The sequence below is a fragment of the Choloepus didactylus genome, chromosome 6 (genome assembly GCF_015220235.1).
Source record: "Choloepus didactylus isolate mChoDid1 chromosome 6, mChoDid1.pri, whole genome shotgun sequence".
Lineage (NCBI taxonomy): Eukaryota > Metazoa > Chordata > Mammalia > Pilosa > Megalonychidae > Choloepus > Choloepus didactylus.
The window spans coordinates 62,289,144-62,314,328 of NC_051312.1; the positions used below are offsets into that span (position 1 = coordinate 62,289,144).

General features: G+C 36.0%; 1 protein-coding gene across 4 annotated transcripts in view; it reads left to right on the top strand.

Annotated features, from left to right (window-relative positions):
• Positions 1–25,185, top strand: part of UEVLD (UEV and lactate/malate dehyrogenase domains) — a 159,153-nt gene that overhangs the window by 39,915 nt on the left and 94,053 nt on the right. For 2 of the 4 annotated variants that reach the window (XR_005217400.1, XM_037839264.1), the window contains exons 2-6: positions 1,620–1,704; positions 4,288–4,353; positions 10,816–10,979; positions 15,871–16,006; positions 16,802–16,920. Coding sequence is in view for 3 of the 4 variants with exons in the window: in XM_037839264.1 (XP_037695192.1) it covers positions 1,620–1,704; positions 4,288–4,353; positions 10,816–10,979; positions 15,871–16,006; positions 16,802–16,920 (570 nt within the window). In the remaining variant the exon portion in view is untranslated. Of the gene's footprint in view, positions 1–883; positions 1,300–1,619; positions 1,705–4,287; positions 4,354–10,815; positions 10,980–15,870; positions 16,007–16,801; positions 16,921–25,185 lie in introns of those variants that run through there. The other 2 variants (XM_037839266.1, XM_037839265.1) reach the window with 2 other exon arrangements.

The following is a 25,185-nucleotide window of genomic DNA, read 5'->3' on the forward strand; positions in this document are numbered from 1 at the left end:
GAAGACGGAGCCCTCAATCTTGGGGCTTGCCCTTATGAAATTTGTTAGTCCCCAGAGGCTAAGCCTACTTATAATTGTGCCTAAGAGTCTCCTCCAGAGGACCTCTTGCTCTTTCTAAGCCAGCTCTGCAGGTAAACTCACTGTCCTCCCCCCTGTGTAGGACATGACTCCCAGGGGTGTAAATTTCCTTGGCAACGTGGGACATGACTCCCCGGGATGAGCCTGCTCCCGGCATCGTGGGATTGAGAAAGCCTTCTTGACTAAAAGGGAGAAGAGAAATGAAACAAAATAAACTTTCAGTAGCTGAGAGATTTGAAATAGAGTCAAGAGGTCATTTTGGAGGTTAATTCTTATGCGTTATAACTCCCTTTATAGTTTTTAGTGTATTGTAATATCTAGAAGGAAATACCTGGAACTTGAAGTGCAACCCAGTAGCCTTGATTCTTGAAGATGATTGTGTAACTATATAGCTTATACAGTGTGACCATGTGATTGTGAAAACATTGTGGCTCATACCCCCTTTATCTAGTGTATAGACAGATGAGTAGAAAAATGGGGACAAAAATTAAATGAATAATGGGGGGGGATGGGAGTAGTGGGATGTTTTGGGTGTTCTTTTTTACTTTAATTTTAATTTTAATTTCTTTTGAAGTAATGAAAATGTTCAAAAATTGATTGTGGTGATGAATGCAGAACTATATGACGGTACTGTGAATAATTGTACACTTTGGATGATTGTATAGTATGTGAATATATCTCAATAAAATTGAATTAAAAAATACCACACTAATGTAAAATGTTAATAATAGAGAAAACTCCATGTGAGAGGAGAGTATTTGGGAAATCTGTACTTTTCTTGAAATCCACAACGGTTCTAATAAAAAAAAATTCCAGTTCAATTAACCATAAATGAAAGGGTTTGTTTCTGGACTCTCACTTTTATTCCACTGAATTTTATGTCTATCTTAATTCTAATACCACAGTTTCTTAATAATGGTAGCTTCATAGTAAATTTCGAAATTGGGAACTGAGTCCTCCGACTTTGTTCTTTTTCAAGAATGTTTTGACTATTCTGGGTCTCTTGATTTCCATGTGAATTTTAGGATTGTTCACAAGACCACCAAGGTAGTATTTCTGGAAGTACATCTGGAGGAACTGGGTGTACAGGGGATACATCTGCATCATCCTGACCATTCTTCTGTCGTCAGAGCTAGAACACAGCTAGGAGGCAATGTATTCAATCTGGCTGCAACCCTTTGCCTGCTCTTTGTTTTCAAGCCCAGGATTTAGTACCAAGAGGTGGGAATGGAAATTCAAGGTGTCTCAATTGAAGGAGGTAGGCAAGAATGTGAGCCAGATCTTGAACGGTGGTGAGAGGGATGATTCATCTTGCCCTATCTCTTAAGCTCTAAGAAGGTGTTTGGAGGTAGTTTGATGTAGTAAATAAATCCATGCCCTGGATTTCAACTCTGGCATCACGATTTAACTTGCTATGTAACTCAGCAAGTTACTTTGATTCTCTAGCTTTCATTTTCTTCTATGATCAGTTAAATGTTATTTGTAATTGTTCTGTTGTTCATAGTTTTATTCTGATTCCATGCTCCTTTTTCTCTTTTTAGTACAAGTTCAGGGACCTAACTGTGGAAGAACTAAAGAACGTAAATGTGTTTTTCCCACATTTTAGATATTCAATGGACACCTATGGTAAGAATCATATTCTCTAGCCTTTGCTGCATTATTTGAACTGTTTATTGTTTGGTCCTATAGAGGTGCAAAATCACAATTTCAATTTCTTGTATCTCTCTTTTATCTCATTTTAAGTTACACTTTGTGGCCTGTAATTTATGAAGAAATTTAAGTTAAAACAATATATATTGTATTTATTACTGCTGTAACAAATTACTACAGACTTATCAGCTTAAAACAATTTTAAGCTGACTGGGTTAAAATTAAAGTATCAACAGGTCTGTGTTCCTTACTGGTGGCTCTTGTGCCTTTTTCCATTTTCTAGAGGTCACCCACATTCATTGGCTCATGGTCTCCTTCCTCTGTCTTCAAAGCTAGCAACGTTGCATCTCCCTGACCATTCTTCTGTAGTCTGAGCTCCCCCTGAAAATATCTAGGAAAGGTTCTCTGCTTTTAAGGACCAGCATGAGTAGATTGGTTCCATCCAGATAATACAGGATAATCTCTCCATCTCAGAGTCCTAAAAACTTACATCTAAGAAGTCCTTTTTGCAAATAAGGCAACATATTCAAAACATTCCAACAATTAGGCTGTGGACATCTTTGGGGGGCTATTATTATGCCTACCACATATATGATTGGTTCTTAAGTTTTAATAGCAATTCTAATTCTAACAAGTTCTAAATTGTTTTCTGGTTTTGGTTATCTTGGGCACTTAATATAGAGTGTCTGGTAGTCTAGGAAAGATTTTACTTTATTGTCTTTCAAAAATTTCTTGCCACAACTCACACTTGGAAATATATTTTATATCATGACTTCATTTACACATAACTAAAATAGTACATGTACTCTGACATTATCTCTTTCATTCCATTTCATTTAAAAACATACTGGTTGAGAGTCACTAAGTTAATTTCAGGATCCATGAATTAGTCAAAATGCGAAGTTTTGAGAAATTTCTTTATTCAACATGGGTATGTTTTATGACTGCATTATTTGGGTTAAGAAAATTTATCTAATTCAGATTTATATGCCAGAAATCTTGAGGAGGTATCAGAGTATGTCTTTGAAATAAGAATGTTATATGTATTAAAAATTGTTAGTTTCTGGTCCGTCTGTGACTGACCTCTTTTGATCTGCACCTACTTATTTGGTGCTACATAGATGCTTGGGCTGGGAGATAATAATAGCTAACATATTGAATGCCAGATATGTTTCTAAATGTTTCATTTATGTTATCTTACATATTTTTCATGACCAAATTGGTGAGGTGATTATTATCATCTTCATTTTGCAGATAAAGAAACCAAAGCTCAAAGAGTTTAAGTAACTCCCAAGATTACACAGCTAGTTAGGGATAGAGTTAGGATGTGTATCCATGTCTTTTTAGCCCAGTAATCAAACATTACTTGCTCTTATACAATGTTTTTCTTTATCATATAGATTTGATGCTTTATTGTACCAGTTTATTCTTATTCTGATTCCCCGTCTAAAGAAAGTAAGCTCTAGTGCCATTAAACTCTCAAACTATAGGATTAAAATTGTCAGTGTACATTTCATTATTTGAAACAATGATAGCCACACATCTTAATCACTTCTATTTTAGCTTTTTGAATAATTTGGGCAGTGAATAGTCACACTTAACAGTTTCTCCACCACATTTTTAGGTTATTCTGTGTCCCTCCCTGCTCCACTCCTCCATTTCAGTTTTTGCCATGGAGTGGTCCCTTCACCCATTGTTACCTTTCCCTCATGTGGTGCTAGAGAAATGTTTGTATTTATGTGCACTCTTGGCCTTGAGTTTTCTCTCAGTCTGATTTCCTCTTTTCCTTTCCAAATAGATTATCAAATATATTAAGAATTTTTCTCTGTCTACCCAAATAAGATAATTACTGAGGTACTAAAAGGACTGCATTGCAAGGCAGTTTGATGGTTTGAAACTAGAGTAATGTTTCTGTATTCAGCCTTGAGATTAGGACATTGATTCTCTATGAGTGTGTCCCAGTTATGGATGAGAAGGTTCAATTTTCAGGGATGTGATAGCTGAAAAAAGGTTGAGAATAACTAGGTTAGAGAAACCAAAGAAGATAGTTATTATTCTAAAAAGTCACTTTAAAATATAAAGCTAACTTTATATTTTTCTGATTATTAAAGTTACATGATTTCTGAAAGTGATTAGAACTGATTTGTTATAGATGACAATTATTTAATCATGTCCCTTCATTTTATAATACTTTTTATTAGGGTTTTCCTGTTAATTATCTCAGTTGATCCTTATGACAACTTTGTGAAGCAGTCTTATTATCTTTATTTTATAGATGAGGAAATTGAAGGTCAAAGAGATTAAAATGACTAAAAGTCACATGTCTCTAAATGGGGAAGATGGGCCTAGAATTTGGGATTTCAGTATCAAAGTCCTGTGTTCTTTCAACTGTTCTCATTTGCCTTTTAAGAAGACAGTATCTAGTAATTTCCCCTTGTCAAATACTTATTGATTCCTGGGGTATTTAGAGATTGTGTATGTGTATTATGTGTGTGTGTATGTTTTAATACAGTTCTTTCTACTTCTAATTGCACATTTTGGGACTTTTTCCCCTTCCAGTTTTTAAAGATAGTTCCCAGAAAGACCTGCTGAATTTCACTGGCACTATTCCTGTGATGTTTCAGGGTAAGTGTGGAAGTTGAGAAAATATGGGAGTTGTTTAAAACAAGCAGTTCAAACTGATTGTACACTGTGGATGGCTGTATGTCAATCTTATATCTCTATAAGATTGTAGGAAAAAATATAAATAGAGGTAAAAGTGCTGGGGAAAACATGAAGAGAGGGATGTACCTATTTACTGTTGATGAGGAGGAAGAATGGAGTAACCTTTCTGGAGTTCACTGTGGTGGCTCCACAAGAAGCTAAGTATGTGGGGGCCATAAGGTCCTACAACCTCATTATGGAGTATGTATTGGAAGATCTGAGAGCAGAGACATGAATGGACACTTGCACACTGGTGTTTATGGAGGCAGTATTCATGATTGCAATGGGTGGCCTGAGGGTACACTGACTGAGGAACAAAATGGTGAACTGTGGTGTATGCATAGAATGAAATATTGAGCAGCTATGAGAAGAAGTGAAGCTGTGAGACACGCAATGAGGTGAATGGATCCTGTAGACAGCATGTTGAGTGAAGTACACCAGAAACCAAGGCAAACACTATAATGCCTCATCAATATGGACTCACTAGAATGTGTAAACTCAGAATTGAATCTTAGAGCACAGCCCAAAAGGGAAATGATTATTGTAATGGTCCCTGGATTGTAAGCTCTTACAGCAGTCAAATCTATTCCTGAATTATAATGGCTATCTCTAAACTCTGAGATGTTGATCCCTTAATGTATAACCTGATTGGTCTCTGGAACATTGGGTATCTGTATTACATCTGAAACCCAGAGCTAGAGCTCGGCAGATATGAATATTAGTATTAACGCATACAGCAACTGTTAAAAAAAAAAAAAGCTGAAATAGAGCCCAGACTTCAATTAGAGACACAAATAAAGCAGATCTGGTTAAGACTAGAGCAAATTGGGCCAAAGGGTAAAGGTTGAAACTGACTGTGTTCAAACTTCAGCTTCCATGTGAGACCAAGGGAAGAGATGTTTATTTGGTGTAGGATCTATATTTTCTAAACAATATAACTTCTACAGTCAGCTTGTTCAAACACTGCAATTACATAGAACTTTGAATAGGAATTGAGCTATGGTAGGTCTGTATAGATTAGAATGAAATAGCAACACATCCTAAAGTAATTTGGGTGGAGAATAAAAATATATATTTGGAGCCCCCCTGAAGAGCTGGGGGAGAATGCATAGGTGTTGGACTTCCTCACTTGATTGTTGCTGATGTTCTCACGAACATTGGGGACTGCGGCTTGATGTGCTGAGCCCTCTGTTTTGGGGCTGGCCCCTGTGAAGCTTGTTCCTGCAAGGAAATGCTAAACCTGCTTATAATTGTGCCTAAGAGTGTCCCCCTGAGTGCCTCTTTGTTGCTCAGATGTGGCCCTCTCTCTCTAACTAAGCCACCTTGGCAGGTGATCTCACTGCCCTCACCCCTACATGGGACCTGTCTCCCAGGGGTGTAAATCTCCCTGTCAACGCAGGATATGACTCTCGGGGGTGAATCTGGACCCAGCATCATGGGATTGAGAACATCTTCTTGACCAAAAGGGGGATGGAAATGGAACAAAATAAAGCTTCAGTGGCTGAGAGATTTCAAATGGAGTTGAGAGGTCACTCTGGTGGACATTGTTACACACTGTATAGATAACACTTTTTAGATTTTAATATATTGGAATAGCCAGAAGTAAATATCTGAAACTACCAAACTCCAACCCAGTAGCCTTGACTCTTGAAGATGATTGTATAACAATGTAGCTTACAAGGGGTGACAGTGTGATTGTGAAAACCCTGCGGATCTCACTCCCTTTATCCATTATATGGATGGATGAGTAGAAAAATGGGGCCAAAACCTAAATGAAAAAATAGGGTGGGATGGAGGGGTGATTTGGGTGTTCTTTTTTTATTTTTATTTTTTATTCTGATTCTGATTCTTTCTGGTGTAAGGAAAATGTTCAAAAATTGCTTGGGATGAAGAATGCACAACCATGTGATGTTATTGTACACCATGGATGATTGTATGGTATGTGAATGTATCTCAATAAACTGAATTCAAAAACTGAATTTTAAAACAAACAAATAAAAAAACCAAGCAGTTCATGTAATAAGAACTTACATTTGTTTAGTACCATAACATTCTCAAAGTATTTTTACACATATATGATCAATACAGAACTGTTGGGTATGGCAGGATACCCCAGTTAAGGAAGGCCTAGGTTAATAGTAACATGTTCATTTCAGTTCAGCAAGTATTGAGTGTTAGCTATTTGCCCGCTACTCTGCTGTATGCTGGGGTACAGAGGACAGCAAGACAGACATAGGCCTGGCGAGTTATTTCTGCTTTCCCCTAGCAAACTGCATGGGTTCTGCCTTTTTTTCCATTGCTTCAATATTTTGTTCCCCTACTCTCCCTTCCATATGATGTAGTATTATCCTTAGTTTTTATAGGTGAAATTGAATCTCAGACTGTACAAGTGATTTACATAAGGCCACACAGCTAGTTAATGTCAGGGACTGGAACTCTAAACTTCAGTAGTAAAATTTTAAAACACAGTGTCATTAGACCTCAAAGAAAATAACATGTTTTAGGATGACCTGACAAGTTAAAATAACTTAGTGTTTGTCCTGAGAAGGAAAAAATCACTAATTTCCCCTATACTTAATTCTTTGTCCAGACCTACTTCCTCCTGTGTTCAATAGGACTGACCTTTCAGGGATGTATCATAGGAGGTTCTTACACAGTATGATTTGAAGAACACCAGGTTTGGTTTCAAAATATTTCTCTTATGCAGTGCCTGAAATTCCACCTTAAAAATCCATTCCTCTTTTAAAATGCAAATAATCCCAGGAAAGATAACATCCATATAACTAATATACAGTGCTGTGTTTATAGATAGTGCTTGATCAGTATTTGTTGAATGAGTTAGCTAGTTTATTTGATTACTGACTGAAGGGTTTAGGATTAAATGAGTTTACTGGGCATTTCAAAGAGTAGGGTACACTGAAAAGGGGGCTGGAAACCAAATGGGAAAAGAACAGTGGAGTTTGTTATCTCTTACAAAGGGGTTGGCACTGTATGATGGAAATACATTGCTCAAAAGGCTCTAGGGCAGTACAGGCAACTGCATTTCTTGGGGATTCATTCATAGTAGGTGCTGTTTTATGGTAGACCATTGTATATCCTCCATAATTTCTTCTCTCCATGAAGGCTTGTTGCTAGAGGTGCACTCATATTTTGTTCTGCCTCGGTTTGTGTCCCACCATGATGCCTCATTAGGCAAGGGGTAGGCACTCAGGAAGTGCATAGTAATTCTGCTTATGGTCATGATAGTAGTATGACTGGAGGTGAAAGTACCTGGCAGCAGGCTCCATGCAGAAATTGCAGAGTGGGGTAGGTGGAACAGGCATAGTCTGAGTTTTCTTTTACCTCTTTGCTCCTTCACTGCCAAGCTCTCTGAATGCCTAGAGAACTTTACTCAGATCTGTTTCCCATTACTTATGTTCTCTATTTATCTTGGTTAGATGTTAGAAAGAAAGCTGATTAAGGTAATTCATTCTGAAGGATAAAAGGACAACTCTTAACCATGCCAGTTATTTCAAGGCTGGTAACATACTTAAAAAGGAACTTAAAAATTTAAATGAATCACTTCTTAGTAGCATTTCAGTTTATAGGACTGTGTGGGAGAGGTACTGGGAGGGTAGGATGCTCCTTATCAGCAGTCTGCCCTTCCCAGAGCCAGGAGTTGCGGCATTGATTTTTATGTTGGGGTCTTCCAGAGTAGTGATGGCACCTGCAATGCCTTTTTTGCAGTACACTATTATTTGCTTTTGGCTAGAGCTTAGCACTCAGGGTGAATGCACAATGGTTGTTTCCTGCTGCTTAGAAGGTCAGAATGTATTATCTTTCTCACCTGTAAAAATGGGTTAATAATAGAACCTACCTCATGGCATTGTGAAGGTTTAATGAATTAATTCAAGCAAAGTTTTTGTTATAGTTCCTGGCACATAGTAAGGACTCAGTAAATGTTGGCTATTATTGTCTGCTTATATTACTCACTTTTTGTTAACTAGTTATATAACAACAACAACAATAGTAATAATACATGATCATGCTAAAAAGATTTAAACAGTAGAGAAGGGATGATGTTCAGTTTGTATCTCCTCCCACCCATTCCTATTCCCAAGATGAAACTTCTGTTAATAGTTCCTTATGTATAACTGCAAAAATTTTCTGGATTATTTCTTACTCTTCTAAAATTATGTCAATGTGTGATCACATCATATATTCTTTAGAGATGTGTATAATTGTAATAAGATCATATCCGTATGAACTTTCTATTTACAGCTAACTTAAATTATAATCTTATGGTATAATTAGTTAAAATCTGAGAATTCTGTACTAGGAGGTCTGACTCTCTTTGGTGATGAGTTACTTTGCTTTTTTACCTGAAAGCTAAATGGGCAGGGTAGAAGGCAGAGCATTTGCTTTGTGGTGCTATGATTAAATGAATTTATAACCATAGAGTTATCTTTGGACAACAGCTATGCCCATACCCGTATTGTAAATACTTAGACAAAAGGAAAAGGGGAGTATGGTTCTGGGAACCTCTGGCATACATCCAGTAGATCCCTATGTCTTAGATATATCTTATAATGTACTAATTTTCAATCCTGGCTGCACATTAGAATTACATGGGAAGCTTTTAAAAAAATACCCATTGTCCAGACCCCATCATGCTGAATCAGAAGCTTTGAGGGTATAGCCTAGATATTGGTATATTTCAAAGTTCCTTAAGTATTTCATTGTCGTTAAGACAAAGCAAAATGAAAATTGTAGTTTTCAGTGGAAGGAGGATTTCCTTATAAGAGAAGTATTGCAGTGAAAATAGAACTATATATCAGTTATATCTGGCCTTTTTCCAAAATGGGTTTAAGGTGAATTGCAAAAATAGGTAACCCTTCCATAGTACTTACCATGCCTGGTACTGTTCTAAACATTTTAGATACACTAACTAATTTCATCCTCACAACAACCCTGTGAGGGTAGGAACTATTATTATCCCCATTTTATATGGGAAGAAATTAAGGCATAGAGAATTAACTTGTCTAAAGTCATATTGCTAGTAATATGGGATTTGAACTGGAGCTAGACCTGGGATTTGAACCTAGGCATTCTTGCTTCTGAGCAGCAGTGTTCTTAACTACAGTGAAATGCACATGCAATGAGACCATGAAAGCAGGAATAACATCGGAAGATGTAATTGAACAGCTAATATAATTTTTCAGGTTTCTAGTCCAAGGTTATTTTTTGTACTTATAGTAGGTTTTAGCTTTGGGTGTCCTGTCAACCAAGGCAGCCGAGATTCTCCCTCTCAAAAGGCTTGACCTACATGGTTAAAACTGTAAGAATATCAGTCAAGTTCCTATCTCAGCTCTGTTCTTAAGTAGTTTTTGTGACCTTGTAGCTATAGTTGACAGAGCCTACTTCCTCTACTCTAAAATGAAAATACTGGAGTGCTCCCAAAAGGAAGATGTGTGGACCATTTGTATCAGAATCTCCTGGAATGTGTGTGTGTGTGTGTGTGAGAGAGAGAGATAGAGAGAGAGAGAGAATTTTAAAAATACTTATTACTGGGCCCCAATCTCATCTCATACCTACCATATCTCAATCTCAGGGAGTGAGTCCCAGGATTCAGCATGTTTTTCAGGTTCTTCAGGTTGTTCTGATGTACATTAAAATTTAAGAACCATTGGATAAGGTGATTGTTAAGGTTATTTCCAAGCTCTAAATTCTTTGTATCTAACCTAGTTTATGTTACAGTATCTGCAATTATTGAGTTCCCTGTGATGGCAAGTATCAAATTCTTCATTGTTTATTCATTCATTTTAGTTTTTTAGTTTATTCATTCATTCTTAATCATAGAAGAAATTTATATGAAGCAACCAGCCAGTATATTAGGTGCTGTATTTGGTTCTGGGGCTGTAGAAATGAATAAGATATAATCCTGTCTAGAAGTTCACAGTATAAAAGGAGAAACAGACCTGTAAGCAAATAATTTCAATGCAGAATAAGTACAAAAATAAAGGTATCCACTACCTTTTAAGGAAGGTACAATAGCTATTCTTGGGTGGAGCGAAGAACATTGCAGAAGAAGGTGTTGTACCCCAAACCCCTGGCAGAGAGGGCTGTGAAAATATTTATTGGGTTGAATTAGATGAGCTGGCCATTGTCGAAATTGAATTTCCTCAAAAGTTTCATTGGTGTTCTTGAAAGGGTATTTTCCTAAGGGGATCATATCACCAATGTGAATGTGGTCGAAATTGGAAAACTAGGCCTTGATTTACATAAATCCTTTATATATCAACTTGACTAGGTGATGTGTTTCTTAAAATGACACCTAGCTATACCATAAATATAATGTATATGCTTCCTTGTTCTTTGAAGGTGTATTTATTTTGTCTCAAATAGGTAATACGTATAACATACCAATTCGTTTGTGGATTTTGGATTCTCACCCTTTTGCTCCCCCCATTTGCTTCTTGAAGCCAACTGCAAATATGGGAATCTCAGTTGGAAAACATGTGGATGCTCAAGGGAGAATATACTTGCCCTACCTCCAGAACTGGAGCCATGTAAGATCAACTTGGATATTCTTCAAAAAGTTTTCATTTTTCTGAATATTTATCTTTGATCTTTATGGTATAAATAAGTAATATAGTGCATTATCATTCAGTGATATTTTTAATAAGGTCTTTATTGAGAGGAAAGTAGGGATTGAACCTTGTGGAAATAATAATAATACAGCATCTTGAAATTAAGGTTTATATAATAGTAGTCTATTTTAGTTAGGGTAGATTTTCATTTTATAGTGCTCTATAATTTTCAAAGCATTCACACACAGTGTATATATAAACTGAGATTTATTAAGTAATGTTATCAGAGAATCTTACTCTATTCTCTATTCTGTCTTCTCTCTCTCTACACACACACACACACACACACACACACAAACACGTTCCGCTATAGGGAAAAAAGGTTGTTTTGCTTTAATTTAAAAATGACAGTTATAATCACTATTTTTTAAATCAAATTATTGAGGTATAATATGCCATTTGTTTTTCACTTGCATAAACTTGTGCCAGGAGGAAAACATGCTTTTCCAAAACTCCAAGTGAGTAAATCCTGTTTATATAGTGCTGTCTGGGTTTATTATAATAAGATCAGTGAAGGCATGATCATTGGGTTATGTATTAACAAGCCTCATAAATAAATTCAGTTCCTTATAACAAACATATAATGAGTAAACATTTTTGATGACTCATAAAACAGACATCATAGACTCAAGGTTAAGTAATAGACCATTGTTGATAAAGTGGATCTCACAGGAAGGCTTCTTGCAAACAAGCTACTCACTTTTCTGATGACTGGATTTGTAAATGTGCATCAACTTTCTCCTTATGTTTACATTGAAGGATAATATCCCAACCCTGTGCTCTGTATTCTCAAAAGTGCTTGTGTCAACAACTTCTTCAAAATTTTTCATAAAGTATCATTTGTGCATTTATTCAACAAATATTTGAGTGCATGCTATGTGCCAGGCATTGTGATGCAGTGATGAATAAAAAAGATAAAAATCCCTGACCTCATGGAACTTAAATTCAGTTGGGAATTAAAAGTTTAAAGCTTATTAATTTGACTGTAATTTCAATTAATATGGAATTGAGTGATTTTATTTGAAGCTTATGATTTATTTCCATACTACTAGCTGGTGAATATTCAGATCTGGCATTTAGAAAGGATTTTTAAAAATCTTTGTAAGATGATATAATAAGGTCATTTAAATCCCATTTTTGAACTTTTGTTACTTTTGAAATGTATTTCTGCCCAACTACCTGAAGTGTCTTGATTAGGGGGTGGCGGAACATTTTCATAATTTATAAGTGGTATTTTCTCCAGTTTTAGGAGTAAAAATTACCCCAAATTGTGATATAAACGTTTGCATGTTAATGTTTAAAGAAGATATACTTCCAAATTGATATTGACTCACACAATGTTAGATCCTCCCTCACTTTGGCTCTCAGAAGTTCTTGGCTGATACGTACTGTATGTAGCAGCTCTCCCTCAGCTGTCTCTTTAAGCTGTTGATGTGCTACATTTTTACAGAGAAAATTTCATTTCAACGCATGTAGCAAGTCAAATTATATCCTTAGTTTATAATAGACTCTATCTTTCCCATTTCCCAAAATTGTGAAGTATACATTCCAAAGTCCATAATGTAAATAAATAAAGATTATAACACCAATGGCCACATATCCACAGCTTTCCTTGAATTACCAGTACCTTTGAAGTCCTCTGTGTATTTCTGTCCAATTGTATCTTCTTCCCTGCCTCCTGGATTTTGTGGAAATCATTTCCTTGCTTTTCTTATGTTTTTACAATATTTATATATATATCCCAAACAATATTGTTTAGTTTTGCCTTTTTTGATATCAGTATATTTGTTTGTTTAACCAAGATTAGAAAGAATTATACCAAAATGTTAACTATAGTTTTGCAATGGATCCCTTAGGCTTATAAGTTGCATCATGACCAAGATATTTATTTAAATAAACATTTATTAGCTGGTATAATATACAATTTTATTCATCTGAGCAGAGAAGCAGTTAGAAGGTAGGTCAATATTGGCTTTCAGAAATTTAGCTTCCTAGTATCACCCAAGTCCTAGAATGCTGACAATAGTCTGCATGAAGTTGCTCTTTCCAGATCTGGGAGCCAACTGTTGTTTGCACCCTGTATTTTTATTTGCTACTTGATAAAGCACATGAAAGGCTACTAGAAAAGACACTGGGGCATTATTTCCTAGTCCTTCCTTATTAAAAATACTTACGTAACATATATATTTATTTGTAGTTTTGCCTGTATTTGACCATTATGTAAATTGAATCATACTGTATATAATCTTCAATGACGTGCTTTGTTTTAACTGAGCATTAAGTTCTTAAAATTTATCCACTTTGATGCATATAGCTGTAAATCAGTTGTTGCATAAGTCCTTGCACTATTTGTGCAATTTTTCCTCTACCATTGTATTGAGCATTTCTCCATGTTAAACAGTATTTTAAAAAACACATTGGTTTTAATGGTTGCCTGATGACCTATCATAAGGATATTGCACAATGTATTTACAAATTGCCCTATTGTTAGAAATTTAATGACGAGCATCTTTCGATATAAATATTTGTGCATATATTTAACAATTTCCTAATGATGAATCTCTGGGAATGGAATTATTGATCAAAGGTTATAAACATTTTTAAAGCTATTCTTATATATTGCCAAATTGGCCTCTGAAAAGGTGGAAAAAATGTTATATTTCTATATCAATAGAAATCAGTGTAGAAGTGTACCTATTTTACAGCACTTGTACTCTGTCACGAGGTATTATTAAAACAAAACAAACCTTTGCTTATCTCTATATGTTGACTAAGGAGGATGTATACCACGCTTTCATTTTTGTAAGTAATTAAAAATTTTATGAAAGGATAATTTATAATATATGTGTATGTAGAAAGTTGTAGACCTAGAGGACAAGGCTTAGTTGGAGTTGAGTGAGCAGTGGAGTAAAGGAGGACACTAGGATTAGCAACCTTATTTTATATATATATCCCATAAAACTGCGCAATTATGGGTGTATTTTACTTTTGTGGTTTTCTATATTTTTCATGTAAGGAAAGAAAAAGAAATAGAAAAGAAAAGATACCCACCAAAATGTCAGCAGTAGAGCTGAGATGGGGATACACTGATTTTACTTATAAAACTTGTACATTATTTGCAGTATTTGGCAATTTAAATTAGATTGCCGGCTAAATGTGATAAAGGAGACATAAAAATTTGTCAGTTGGAAGGACAAAAATAATATCTTTATCTTATTTTTCAGTTTTTATTTATTTGAGAAATTGTAATATTTTTCATATATATCAACCATGTATATTTCTTCTTTTATGAATTGTCTGTTTATCTCTTAAATCCATTTTTGCCTTTTCTTCTATTAAACCGTCCTCAAACAATGGTTTGAAATCTGTACCCTGATATTGGAATTCATATTTTCTCTGTTCTCTTTCTCTATCTGCTTTGGCATCTCTTTTTATAGTTTTGTTTGTTTAATAAATACTCAGACATAGTCCTGTAATCTAGTTGAGGTTGTGCTTGATTTCAGTTCAGACAGTATTGATTTCATTTTACTGTTCTGAGCCTCTTTATTATAAGCTAAAACTAGTCTTAAGAAGACATTATGTTATTTAAAGATACCAGTATACCTTTAAATTTTACATACAGTTGGAATTATAATTATGTCATAGAAGGAATCTAGTAGTCATCTAGGCCAGGGTCTCAAGAGATTCCAATTGGTGCAATGGGGCTACATTATTTTGTTTGAACAGCACAGTAGTTCTGTTTTGCTTTATTTAATTTTGTTCTTAATTTGAATTTGAATGTTTATAAGCATGTTCTTTCCAATATTCCACAGTACCCATTTCTCCAAATTTTCTTATACTTGACAGCTTCATAAAATGTTGTCTGCCTGGTCCCTGAAGATACTTGAGTTTTTGACCCTAATGGTCTCATCCTCTTAGTTTATAAATACTAAAACCAAGACTCTGAGAAATTAAGCTCTTTAAAATATGAGGATACTAATAATTATTCCTAATAAAAATAATGAACATCTATTTTGCACTCACAGCTGATAGTTTGTATGTATCAGCTCACTTGGTTCTCATAACAGCCATTTGGGGTTTATTAGTCACATTGTATTGCTGATGACACTGAAGCTCAGAGAAGTTAAGAGAGCTTCATTAAGGTTCCTCAACCAGTTACGTTAAAAAAAAACATATTATATTAGATAATACGTAGCCAATGTTAATTTTTTGATTTGATAATGGTTATTAGGAGAATTTTTTTTTTTTCTTACGAAAATATATACTACAGTATTTAAGGGTAAAGAGACATGCTATCTTCAATTTACTGTCAATTGATTCAGAAAAGTATATATATATAGAGAGAGAGAGACACTAAGAAAGCAAATGTGATAAAATGTTAGAATTTGAGTGAAGTGTGTTTGGGAAATCTTTGTACACTTTTTGTAATTTTTCTCTAGAGCTAACATTATTTCAAAATAAAAGCAACAAAGTGTGTGTGTGTGTGGGGGGTGCGAACAGAGAAAGAGTTCCCAAACCTAGGTATTCTGCTACTGAAAACATTCATGCTGTTTTCTGCTTTTGGGAGATATGGATTTAGCAGTTTTCTCCCTTTTTTTAATCAAGTTGTTAAGTATTAAAACAGTTAAAAGTATTAAATAATTTTTTCAGTTAAAAAGTGTTAAAATAGCTAAAAGTATTAAATAATTCAGTAGTTTTAAAAAAATGAGAGCATGATGGAATACTTTCGTCTAACAATGTATAGATTAACAAGGTAGTATTTTTTTAGCAAAATCTTTGGGTAACTTTTCCCTTTTTGTATATTCTGCAGCCTAAATCTGTAATTGTTGGATTAATTAAGGAAATGATTGCCAAGTTTCAAGAGGAACTTCCCCTGTATTCTTTATCATCATCTGATGAGGCACGGCAAGTAGACTTGCTAGCCTATATTGCAAAAATCACTGAAGGTTTGTATTTTCGTCAATCAGGTTGCCTTGAGAGTTATGATTTTACATTTTACATTTCTCACTAATATCCCTTCCTCTCTGCTACTTGCTTTCTTAAATAAATATGTGAGTCTGTGTATCTGGATTGAATCAAAAATTCCTGTACATCTATCGTAGTTGTATTACCACACAGTTCCAATAAATATGGTTTTTTAAAATGTAAGAAATTATTCTTATACTGACATATAAAATAATTGTTTTGTTCAAAATCACTTGAAATATACTAATGACCACAAGCCTTTTTTGTTATATATTTATGTGGCTTTTTGGCTCATTCAGTATATTGGACTAGAAGATCTGTGATTCAGAATGTTTGCCATTGAGGATGCTTGGAATATTTAGTAAGGTGCTAAGCACTTTTTTTTGCATTGTAGACCAGAGCAGTAAGAATCAGAATGTTTTCTAGACTTATGAAAACCTTATTTTTTATTTTTAAATATATCTTAGTGTCTTTTCAAGTCTTATATACAACATTTCTAAAACTCGTGGAAAGATATTTTCTTTTTAAAAGGATAACCTCTATTTAGGAGAATAATTAACAAGAGACTCTGAACTTCAGAACTCAGATTCTATACCTTTCTTGCATTCATTCATTCATTCATTCATTTGTTCAACAAATATTTTTTGAGTGCTTACTATGGACTAGCACCATATTTTCTGTTTGAGTTATGGAAGGCTGATCAATTTTTAAAAAGATGCTGAAAAGATTTTTGATATTATTTTAGCATTCTTGTGATAACCCACTTTTCTTTCTAGGTGTCTCAAACATAAATTCAAAGAACTGGGCAAACCATGAGAATAAAACAGTCAATAAAATTACTGTGGTTGGAGGTGGAGAATTGGGTATTGCCTGCACATTAGCAATTTCAGCAAAGGTATGTAAGGAAGGTGATTTTGAATATATTTATCATAGTGTTGCAGTTTAAGGCAGTGTATGTTTGTTATACAAGAAATAATGGCTTTACTTTGTCCTGCAGGTAAACCTTATTTTGCTTTAAAATATATTTAGTAAGTTAACAAAAATAGCTGAAAGCTCTTATCAGTGAGCTTGCCTATTAATTAGTAAATAGTCATGGAATAGGCTTTGAAACAGTGATTTGAACAGTGAATGCATTATCCTAATCTAAGGGGAACCTCAACTTGACATTCATCTGATTTAGTCACAAATTCTTTTTTTTGTATCTTCTGAGTCATGCCACTTTAGTTAAACTCTTATTTAATATAATACTACTTAATTTTAGCTCTTTCTGAAATTATCTTTTTTTAAAGGATTGACTTTGCTTGTGTGAGTACTCTATTTTAATTTACACCAGTTTGGGATTTGTTTATTTTTCTTTGCCAGTTTTTTTTTTTTTTTTTTTTTTAAACTAGATCTTTTCTGTATAAATTGTTTACAAAAAGGTTTAAATCCCCTTCCAGAGAGGTTCGGAAGACTTGCCTGCTTCCTTCCAGGGCCCAGTATCATGGCAACAGCATGCCTTGTGTCATTTGAGGGATGTAGCCTGGAATAAAAGAGCTGTCCCTCTGTATAATTATTTGGTGGCTCGCATTAGTTTTTCTTTTTCTTTTTCTTTTCTTGTGTAATTTTATTGAGGTATATTCACACACACCATACAGTCTATCCAAAGTGTACAATCAGTGGTTCACAGTATCATCACATAGTTGTGCATTCATCATCACCACAATCAACTGTAGAACATTTGCATTACTGCAGAAAAAGAAATAAACAGAAAAAAAGAAAACCCCAAACATCCCATACCCCTTATCCCCTCCCCTCTTATTGACCCCCTAGTATTGCACTCTAACCAATTTTAAGACTTAAAATAAAGGTAGATTAACCAAGGCAGTGTAGTCAGAGATAGATGTAGAGACCAGTGGAACAGAATAAAATGTCCAAAAGTAGATCCATGCAAACATCATGGGCAACTAACCTTTTTTTTTTTTTTTTTTGGCCTATATAGCTATATAGTCATTATCAAAGATCAGGGCTACTGGATTACAGCCAACAGTTTCTGGTATTTCCTTCTAGCTATTCTAATACACTAGAAACTACAAAGAAATATTTATATAATCAGTTGGTAGTCATAATCATAGTTAAAGCCTAATTTCTCAGTTAAACCTTATCCCTCTCATTTAATCATTCTCTCAATCTTCAGGAATATTGGGGCAATGACCATTTTAACTTCTTTGTGATGGGAAAGGGGTGTTTACATTATGGGATAGAGGAATGAAACTGGTCAATGTTCCTAGAGAGATGGTACCTCTGGGTTTCAGGACTTATCTGGCATAGGAGCCATCTGGAGAATTTAAGTTTATGAAAAAATAAACTTAATAGGTAAAACATTTATAGAATCTTATATCCCAAGGTATTCTTTAGGGTTTTCAGGAATTCTTTGGTTTGGGGCTTGGCATAATGTGGCAGTTTGCAATATCTGGCTGAAGCTTATATAAGTAACCTCTAAAATGACCTCTTGGCTCTATTTGAAATCTGTTAGCCACTGAAACTTTATATCTTCCCATTTGTTTTCTTGCTTTTGGTCAAGGAGACATTATCAATCCCATGATCCCAGGGCCAGGCTCATCCCTGGGAGTCATGTCCCACGTAGGTAGGAGGGTTGTCAGTTTATTTGCAGAGTTGGCATGGAGAGAGAGGCCACATCTGAGCAACAAAAGAGGTTCTCTGGGGAGACTCGTAGGTAAAATCATATGTAGGCTTAGCCTTTCCTCTGCAGTAATAAGCCTCATAAGGGCAAAGCCCCAAGATCGAGGGCTCAGCCTACTAAATTGGTAGTCCTTAATGCTTGTAGGAATATCAGTAATTCCCCAGGTGGGGAAGTTTAATATTTATGCGTTTTCCCCCAGTTCCTCGGGGGGTTTGTCAAATACATTTTTTTAATATTCATTTTATTGAGATATATTCACATACCACGCAGTCATACAAAACAAATCATACATTCGATTGTTCACAGTACCATTACATAGTTGTGCATTCATCACCAAAATCAATCCCTGTCACCCTCATTACCACACACACAAAAATAAGAATAATAATAATTAAAGTGAAAAAGAGCAATAAAGTAAAAAAGAACACTGGGTGCCTTTGTCTGTTTGTTTGTTTGTTTCCTTCCCCCATTTTTCTACTCATCCGTCCATAAACTAGACAAAGGGGATGTGGTCCTTACGGCTTTCCCAATCCCATTGTCACCCCTCATAAGCTACGTTTTTATACAATCGTCTTCAAGATTCATGGGTTCTGGGTTGTAGTTTGATAGTTTCAGGTATCTACCACCAGCTACCTCAATTCATTAGAACCTGAAAAGGGTTGTCTATATTGTGCGTAAGAGTGCCCACCAGAGTGACCTCTTGGCTCCTTTTGGACTCTCGCTGCCACTGAAGCTTATTTCATTTCCTTTCACATCCCCCTTTTGGTCAAGAAGATGTTCTCCATCCCACGATGCCAGGTCTACATTCCTCCCTGGGAGTCATATTCCACGTTGCCAGGGAGATTCACTCCCCTGGGTGTCTGATCCCACATAGAGGGGAGGGCAGTGATTTCACCTGCCAGGTTGGCTTAGCTAGAGAGAGGGCCACAACTGAGAACAAAAGAGGCATTCAGGAGGAGGCTCTTCGACACAATTATAGGGAGGCCTAGCCTCTCTTTTGCAGCCACAGTCTTGCCAAGGGCAAGTCCTGTGGTAGAGGGCTCAAACCACCAGTCCCCTATGTCTGTGAGCACATTAGCAACCATCTAGGTGGGGCAGGCCATTACCCCTGCATTCTCCACCAGCTCCTCAAGGGGGCTCTGCATATTTTTTTTTTTTAAATTTTTTTTAAATCAACTGTATAAAAAATAAAAAAATTAAAAAATTAAAAAAAAACATACAATAAAAGAACATTTCAAAGAGACCATAACAAGGGAGTAAGAAAAAGACAACTAAACTAAGATAACTTCTTTTTTTTTTTTTTCAAAGTTATTCATAGCACCTTTATTCAAAATATTCCAAAACTGGGAATAGGCTATGTGTCCAATAGCGAGAGAGTTGATAAGCACACTGTGGTTTGTCTGTATAGTGACTACTACTAATCAGTACACAGGGATGAATGCTGAAACACACAACATAGGTGAATCTCAGTAACATGCCAAATGAAAGAAACTACACAAAAGACTGCATGCTTTACAGTTCTATTTTTATGAAGTTCTAGAACAAGCAAAACTAATATATGGTGGCCTAATATAGGATAGGGGAGGACGTGATTGAATAAGGGCCAAGAGAAATTTCTAAGATGATGGTAAGGTTTTTTTTTTTTTTTTCCTAAACATAAATTTATTTTTTTATCTTCATTTTATTGAGATATATTCAGATACCACGCAATCATACAAAACAAATCGTACATTTGATTGTTCACAGTACCATTACATAGTTGTACATTCATCACCTAAATCAATCCCTGACACCTTCATTAGCGCACACACAAAAATAACAATAATAATAATTAAAGTGAAAAAGAGCAATTGAAGTAAAAAAGAACACTGGGTACCTTTGTCTGTTTGTTTGTTTTTTTCCTTCCCCTATTTTTCTACTCATCCATCCATAAACTAAGCAAAGTGGAGTGTGGTCCTTATGGCTTTCCCAATCCCATTGTCACCCCTCATAAGCTACATTTTTATACAATTGTCTTCGAGATTCATAGGTTCTGGGTTGTAGTTTGATAGTTTCAGGTATCCACCACCAGCTACCCCAATTCTTTAGAACCTAAAAAGGGTTGTCTAAAGTGTGCGTAAGAGTGCCCACCACAGTGACCTCTCGGCTCCTTTTGAAATCTCTCTGCCACTGAAGCTTATTTCATTTCCTTTCACATCCCCCTTTTGGTCAAGAAGATGTTCTCCGTCCCACGATGCCAGGTCTGCATTCCTCCCCGGGAGTCATATTCCACGTTGCCAGGGAGATTCACTCCCCTGGGTGTCTGATCCCACGTAGGGGGAGGGCAGTGATTTCACCTTTCAAGTTGGCTTAGCTAGAGAGAGAGGTCCACATCTGAGCAACAAAGAGGCATTCGGGAGGAGGCTCTTAGGCACAATTATAGGGAGGCCTAGCCTCTCCTTTGCAGCAACCGTCTTCCCAAGGGTAAAACCTATGGTAGAGGGCTCAATCCATCAAACCACCAGTCCCCTATGTCTGTGGTCATGTTAGTAACCATCGAGGTGGGGTAGGTCAATACCCCTGCATTCTGCACAGGCTCCTCAAGGGGGCACTACATATTTTTTTCCTTGGTTTTTTTTTTTTTTTCTTTTTTAAATCAACTGTATGAAAAAAAAATTAAAAAAAAAAACACAAAACAAACTATAATGTGTTTTAAAGTCAGGTAGTGTGAGGCATCCCACTTTATTTTTCTTTCTAAAAATATTTTTAGCTATTCGGGGCACTATGCCCTTCCAGATAAATTGGATTATTGGTTTTGCTGTTTCTGCAAAGTAAGTTGTTGGAATTTTAATTGGTATTTCATTGACTCTATAAATCAGTTTTGGCAGAACTGACATCTTAACTATATTTAGTCTTCCAGTCCCTGAACATGGTATGTTCTTCCATTTATTTAGGTCTTCCTTGATTTATTTTAGCAATGTTTTGTAGTTTTCTGTTGATAGGTCTTTTATGTCCTTGGTTAAACTTATCCCTAAATATTTGATTCTTTTGGTTGCTATTGTAGATGAAATTTGTTTCTTGATTTCCTCCTTAGATTGCACCTTACTAGTTTTTAGAAACACTACTGATTCTTGCTTGTTGCTCTTGTATCCTACCACTTTGCTGTACTCATTTATTAGCTGTCATAGCTTTTCTGTAGATTTTTTGGGATTTTCTACTGTAGGATCATGTCATTGCAAACAGTGAAAGTTTGACTTCTTCCTTGCCAATTTGGATGCCTTTCATTTCTTTTTCTTACCTAACTGCTCTAGCTGGAACTTCCAGCACAATATTGAATTACAATGGAGACAGTGGGAATCCTTGGCTTTTTCCTGATCTTAGAGGGAAAGCTTTCAGTCTTTCCCCATTGAGTATGATGTTAGCTGTGGGTTTTTCATATATTCCTTTTATTGTGTTGAGGAAGTTTCCTTCTCTTCCTCTCCTTTGAAGTGTTTTGCATCAATTGAAATGATCACGTGGTTTTTCCCCTTTGATTTATTGATGTGGTGTATTTCATTAATTGATTTTCTTGTGTTGAACCAGCCTTGCATACCTGGAATAAAACCCACTTGGTCATGGTGTACAGTTCTTTTAATGTGCTGCTAGTTTTGATTTCCAAATATTTTGTTGAGGATTTTTGCATCTATATTCATTAAAAAGCTTGGTCTGTAATTCTCTTTTTAGTATCTTTATAAGGCTTTGGTATTTGGGTGATGTTGACATCATAGAATGAGTTAGATAACTTTCTCTCTTATTCAGTTTTATTGAAGAGTTTGTGCAGAATTGGAACTCATTCTTTCTTGAATTTTGGTAGAACTCACATGTGAAGCCATCTGGTCCTGGACTTTTCTTTTTTTGGGAGTTTTTGTTCCACGGTATCATCACATATTTGTGTATTCATCACCATGATCATTTTTTGAACATTTGCATTACTCCAGAAAAATGAATAAAAAGAAAAAATAAGACTTCAAACATCCCATACCCCTTATCACTCCCTCCTTATTGAGCAGTAGTATTGTACTCACCGAATTTTAAGACTTACAATAGAGGTAGGTTAACCAAGACAGTGAAGTATTGTCAGAGATAGATATATAGATCAGTGGAACAGAACAAAACATCCAGAAGTAGATCCATAAAAAAAACAGGCAACCAACTTTTTTTTTTTTTTTTTTTTGCTTTATAGTTATACAATCATTATCAAAGATCAAGGCTATTGGATTACAGGTCAACAGCTTTGGGTATTTCCTTCTGGCTATTCTATAATTCTAGACATTAAAAAGAAATGTCTATATAATGAGTCAGTATTCACAATCATTTGTTAAATTCAAATTTTTCAGTTACACCTCCTCCCTCTCATTTGATCTTTCTCTCAATCTTCAGGGAAATCTGGTAATGACCTTTTTAACTTCTTTGTGCTAGAAACGAGTGTTGACCTTATAGCGTAGAGGAATGAAACTGGTTGATATTCTTGGAGAGACTTGTTCCTCTGGATTTCAGGGCTTATGTGACATAGGATCAATCTGGGGACCTTAAGTTTCTGAAAAACTAAACTTACTAGAAAAACTTTATTTGTAAAGACTTAGATATAACACAGTGCACTCCCTAGGGTTTTTAGTAATACTGTTGGTTGGGGCTTGGCATACTGAGGTAGTTTACAATATCTGGCTTAAACTTGTATAAGAATAACCTCCAAGACTTCCGGGAAGATGGCAGAGTAGGTAAGGCAGAATGGGCTTTTCCTCCGTGAAAGTAACTAGAGAGAAGCCAGCGGACGCCCAGAGCTATGAACTTGGGGTGTGACCGGCCATAGAGGGTCCCTCAGAGTATGTGGAGGGGATGCCAACAAAATGCAAGAGAGGTAGCAGTTCCAGGGATGGGGTGAGTTTGTTGCTGCCAGACTGCTTCCTGGCCTGAAGCAGCAATACTGCTGCCAGGCAAGAGAGTGAGCAGCGGCTCTCCACTCCCATGCACCTAACTTGACAGTTGGCTGGGTGGTGGTCCTCCTCAGTCAGATGGCTGGGAGCTCCTGTGAAGGAACCCAGCAGGCACCATTTACTCTCTCCCCATGTAAGTGGGGGGTGGGTTTTGTGGGTGGTTTTAGTGCACGGGTAAGAAGTGGGGAAGGGAGAGACGTCATACCGAGGATCAGGAGCCCCTCCCACACCCAGAGACTTGTGGGCACAAGGTAGGCAGGGCCCAGTTTCCAACACTTTGTAGCCCCAGGGCAGGCAGTCCCCATTGCACATGGAAAACTGGTACACTGATTTGTTCCTACCCAGTTTGGACCCTGCCCACCACCCAGGATAGCATTGAGGAAGACCTGCTCGACAGTGCCACCTGCTGGTAGGTTAGGGAAACTGCACTCCAGCAAGGGGTACCTCAAGAGTGCCAACTGCACTCCAGGAGCTGTAGCTTTACCAAATTATATATAAATGCTGAAATAATCCTGCATTTTTAAAATAACCTTATCAAGACAAGCAAATGCCCAGAAGCCAAGAGAAAATTACAAAGCACTTGAAGAATCTAGAAGCTATGGACGAGCCAAATGAACACATTAAAAAGCTGTAACACAAAATTTGGAGCAATTAATTAAAGAAGTACAAGCAAATCTTCAAAACGAATTCAACAAGTTGGCTAAAGACAGAACAGAAATCAAGAAGACTACGAAAACATAAAGAAGATTTGAAAAAGAAAATAAAAAATAACAGAACTTATGGAAATAAAAGACATGTGGATCAAATTGAAAATATAGTAGAGACACACGATAGCAGATTTGAAGAGGCAGAAGAAAGGATAAGTGAACTTGAGGACAGATTAATTGAATGAGAGCACACAAAAGAACAAATGGGAAAAATTTCTTTGAAATGAATCTTAGAGAAATGATGGACAACATGAAGTGAACAAATATAAGAATCATTGGTCTCAATAAAATTGCATTTAGAAAAAAAAATAATTGTTGGTGTTACAGAAGGAGAAGAGAAGGGTAAAGGGCTAGGAAGAGTGTTTCAAGATATAGTTGGGGAAAATTTCCCAACCCTTCTAAATGACATAAATATGCACATAAAAGATGCCCAATGAGCCCCAAGTAGAATAAGTACAAATAAACCTACTCTGAGACATATACTGATTAGATTGTCAAATGACGAAGAGAAGGAGAAACTTTTGAAAGCAGCAAGAGAGAAGCGATTCACCACATACAAGGAAAACAACGTAAGAGTAAGTACTGACTACTCACGTGGACCGTGGAGGCGAGAAGGCAGTGATATGACATATTGAAGATTCTGAAAGAGAAAAATTGCCAACCAAGAATTCTTTATCCAGCAAAGCTCTCCTTCAAATTTGAGGGAGAGCTTAAAATTTTCACAAATAAATAAACACTGAGAGAATTTATTAAAAGGGACCTGCTCTGCAAGAAGTACTAAAGAGAGCTCTAACAGCTGAGAAAAAAAACAAAGGAGA